The sequence below is a fragment of the Dendroctonus ponderosae genome, unplaced genomic scaffold (assembly GCF_020466585.1).
Source record: "Dendroctonus ponderosae isolate FM_Combo_2020 unplaced genomic scaffold, Dpon_F_20191213v2 Dpon_F_20191213_3, whole genome shotgun sequence".
In the NCBI taxonomy this organism is placed as follows: Eukaryota; Metazoa; Arthropoda; class Insecta; order Coleoptera; family Curculionidae; genus Dendroctonus; species Dendroctonus ponderosae.
This window is the reverse complement of record NW_026018508.1, coordinates 1,292,126-1,296,038: the sequence shown is the minus strand read 5'-3', so window position 1 is coordinate 1,296,038 and position 3,913 is coordinate 1,292,126. Positions and strand designations below refer to the sequence as shown.

General features: G+C 36.0%; 1 protein-coding gene across 5 annotated transcripts in view; it reads left to right on the top strand.

The window, feature by feature from the left end:
- LOC109542535 overlaps nucleotides 1-3,913 on the top strand; it is a 58,229-nt gene that overhangs the window by 20,144 nt on the left and 34,172 nt on the right. For 4 of the 5 annotated variants that reach the window (XM_019911791.2, XM_019911795.2, XM_019911790.2 and 1 more), the window contains exons 11-12: nucleotides 897-959; nucleotides 3,489-3,581. In XM_019911791.2, coding sequence (XP_019767350.2) covers nucleotides 897-959; nucleotides 3,489-3,581 — 156 coding nt within the window. The remainder of the gene's footprint in view (nucleotides 1-896; nucleotides 960-3,488; nucleotides 3,582-3,913) is intronic. The other variant, XM_019911797.2, reaches the window with a different exon arrangement.

Here is a 3,913-nt window from a genome sequence, read left to right as displayed (position 1 = left end):
CCTTCACATTTGGCAAGCCATTGAAAAATCTTTACTTCGTCCAATATCGAGCGAAAGAATAAAAAAACTGTTTATAATATTTGGTATTTTTCTGCTTTTTTTAGAAATGCAGACCAAATGATATCCTCAGAATGCAAAGAAAAATAACTAATATAAACAGTTTTTTTATTCTTTCGGTCGATATTGGACGAAGTAAAGATTTTTCAATGGCTTTCCAAATGTGACGGTAGAAACAACCATACATGTAAATAAAATTTAAATCTCTTAACAATAAATTCTAGTCTTTTCCCGAACATGGTTGTCCTGACTCATCATCTGTAATCCCAAGAGATTTAAACGATTTTAATATACTTTTTAATATGTTTGTGTTTGTGTGTATGTAATTTGTATTTTAATATGTATATTTTAACATAGCTCTTCTTTTAAACCAATAACGACTGTGAATGTATCTTTTAGACAAACTGATGATGGTGGAGAAAAACACCGAAACGTATTTGCAACCTTTTAAATGATGAACAACAAAATTGACTGGAACCCAGGAATTTCTTTTGAATTAACTTATTTATGCTCAAAGTATTTTATCAAAATGTCCATAAACCTTAAGCAGTCTGATTTTCTGCGAATTGCGAAGATAATTTTCAGTTCTATTAATTTTTTTATAATTTTTTTACTCCTCTATCTTCCCTCCAGTACAATGAGTACTATTTTGAACCCAATTGAATGGTGTTATCAAATAGATTTTTTCGGAAAATGGTATAATAGATACAAATTTAATCTGGGCAAGAAACTGGTTTAGGTAGACAAACCGACGCAAATAAGTTAATTGGAAGTGATTTGATTACAACATTTTCTTTCCGTGATAATGTTTTTTATCTACGATGTAATCTTTTTTTTAGGATTTCCTCCCGGTTTTATAATTGACGATGTAATACCGCCTGGTCAGCCGACTGCAGCTGGAAGTAAGTCCTTAACTGCTTACTTTTTAGCTAGCGTCACTTGACTAGGATGTAAAGTATATTTTTTAAAATTAAATAGGTAGCGTATGTGTATCTGTGTATCTATTCTTGATGGCTAGGAAGTAGAACAGTCGAGAGAAGTGGGCGGGTGTGTTTTATGCCAGTCAAAGTTGATAGAAGGAGGAACGACCCAGCAGAAAAGCTTGCTCCCCATAGTTCCCAACCTCAAATTTTATATATTTACGATTTGTTTTAGGTGGTTTTTCATCATGGCCTTTGCTCATACACTATAAGATATATCGGATCATATACGTCCTGGAAACATTGACAGTTTTTAGGCAAAAAGCGAAATGTTAACATAGTTTTTAGGTATACGCGGCATTTGCAAAATCGTTTCAAACATGACGCCACCTTTTTGTTCATATCTCAGAAACAAATTGTGCCAACACGCTTATTTCTGCACCAATGGAATGAGAATTAAATAATAGAGTTCCGAAAGTACATTACTTGGAAACTTTGGCAGGTTTCACTCCAAACCCCAAATTATAACAACTTTAGTTTTACGCGGTTTACTCTTTAGGGCTAGGTGCAAATTGATACGCACACGATGCGCATGAGACGACCGTTTAAACCGAACTTGCTTCAAGCGTAGCGCCGGGCTCCGCAAATTGAGACGCAGTGCGTATCAGTTTCAGTTAGATCGGATTTCGGCTCGCGTTTGCATTGCGTTGCATGAATGATTTAAAAAGAGAATGTATTTATTTAAGTTCTTTGAGTTCAGATTCAGATAGTGAGGCTTAACTCCTTTGCAATGTCACACCAAATTCGAGTCTTCAATTTGGCTTTCATATAGTTAGTATGTTTTGTATCATACAACTCCTGCCCATGTTCTCGGACTATTTCAATTAACCTCTCTTCTGCCATTTCAAATCAATTGCAAATTATCAGTGGTACTATTATTAATATTGGTACCTTGTTCAAATAATATTAAACATTTAGTAGGCAGTCGTTGGGCCTGTAATCTTGTAAATGCTGAATTTCGGCTATAGTGTTGAATTATAACATTATATCTAAAATTGGTTCAAAACAGCTCTTTTGCAAATCTTCGTTCTTTGTGGGAGCCAGAAATTGTTCGGGGTTGGCGATGTTCTTGTTCGCGTATATCCCTAGAATTGAAGGGCATCAACAGGATCTCCTTTGGTCGACGCAGTTTTGTTTCAAACTAGATTTAGTTTCGTTTTCTAGGTTCCAAAAATGGGGTTGCTTTGTCCCGTCAGAGCCTTGTACTCCTGCGGGCGTTTTCTGTCATCATTGGCAACAAATCGGAGAATTGGGACAGAGAATGAAACCTAGAATTATAAAAAAATTAATGAGAACAAAAATTATAGCAAACGGGCTTACTAAAATTAAAGAAAAATCTAAACTAGCCAACGGGCTGGGTGATTTTGAAATTTAAATATAAAACATTAAGTGACGACACAACGGGTCGTAGACAAACAAAATAAAATTATTTATAAGATTAATGATTGGAAGCAAAGATTAACTTAGTTTCATTCCTCCAGGGATGCCGGAAGGGTTAACCCGAACCAAGAAGGAGCACAGCGAAAAGTCCTTTAATTGTAAATTTAAAAGAATACAAAAACTCTATGTTTAAAAAATTAAAATGGTGTAAATTATAATATTTAAGTCGGCGGCCTGAAGAAGTTGGTCAGGAATCACCGAAAAGTCCGGCACACGAACGACGAAACGTTTAAAAAATGTATTCCAGAACTTATTGAAAGTCTGGAATCAGGCAGAGTCTGACTTCTCAGGTGCGCTTCTCCCGTCACAGAAGGTGTCGCGAAAGGGTTCTTTATTCGACTCCCTTTGCTCAAGCTGTGCCCGCTTCTTTATATTCCCCACTAGTTCGCGAGAAAAAAATCCAATTTACTAAAAATTACATGAGTGGAATCCTGCAGTCGGTAGTTCCCCGTTCTTTTGAAAAATGAAATTCGTGGGTTTCCCCGAAACGGTTTTTTCCCGGCATCTCGATCGATCGTCTGTAAATAACCGCGGAGAGTGGCGCCCTGCACGAGAACCCAAAGGTTGGTACAATGTCCGCTAGAATAGAGGTTGCGGAACCTGTGAGAAAATTTCCTCAATTTTGATTGGTCACACAATCCGGCAACAGTGTATACAGGGACTACTTGCTCACTGGCTCCCCATCACTCAAGAATACTAATTTTTTTCTGCTGGGGATGGTGAGTGAGAAGAGACTCTCTGGAAGGCTCCCGGGGATACTCCCTTCCCTCAATGTCAAGAATAGGCACACTGGTGTAAGGTCGAAACGCTTCTATTAAATTTTACTTGAATCCAATCGTTCAATTTTGAGATGAGTACAATTTTTTATTGTGTTTCGCTTCCTTATAAATTAGATATAAAATACAAATACATGAATTTTACATTTGTTGTTGAACTTCAGTATAAGCATTTGTCGGGATTTGGTATAACAAGTAGAATGTTATATTATTTGAGGCGTTATTGTTCTTTTAGGTCCTGGAAATCGTTACTCTGAGCGCTTTAATGAATATATTCGTACTAACCGAGCAAGAATACAAGAATTTCGGCGTAGAACCTTAGATCGAGGTAAGTGTATTAACTTATCGTCAGCAGAATAATATACTTATCGATATATCGATCCTATCAATAGGGCAATCACACATTTATGACCTAGTAAACGGTCTGCTATGCTCGGGTTACTTAAAGTCGTTTAAATAGAGTGTATACATGGTGATTTAAAATTGGCATCATTCCTTTTAAGGGGTGATAGAGGCTCATTTGGGGAGTACGAGAAAAATCTTCAAAATTTTTTTTTTATTTCTAGAAGATATTAACAGTTGAAGATCAAATTTCAACTTTGTTATTAAGCATTATTTAGAAATTGTTCCATGTTTAATTGGTAGAATATTGGAATACTT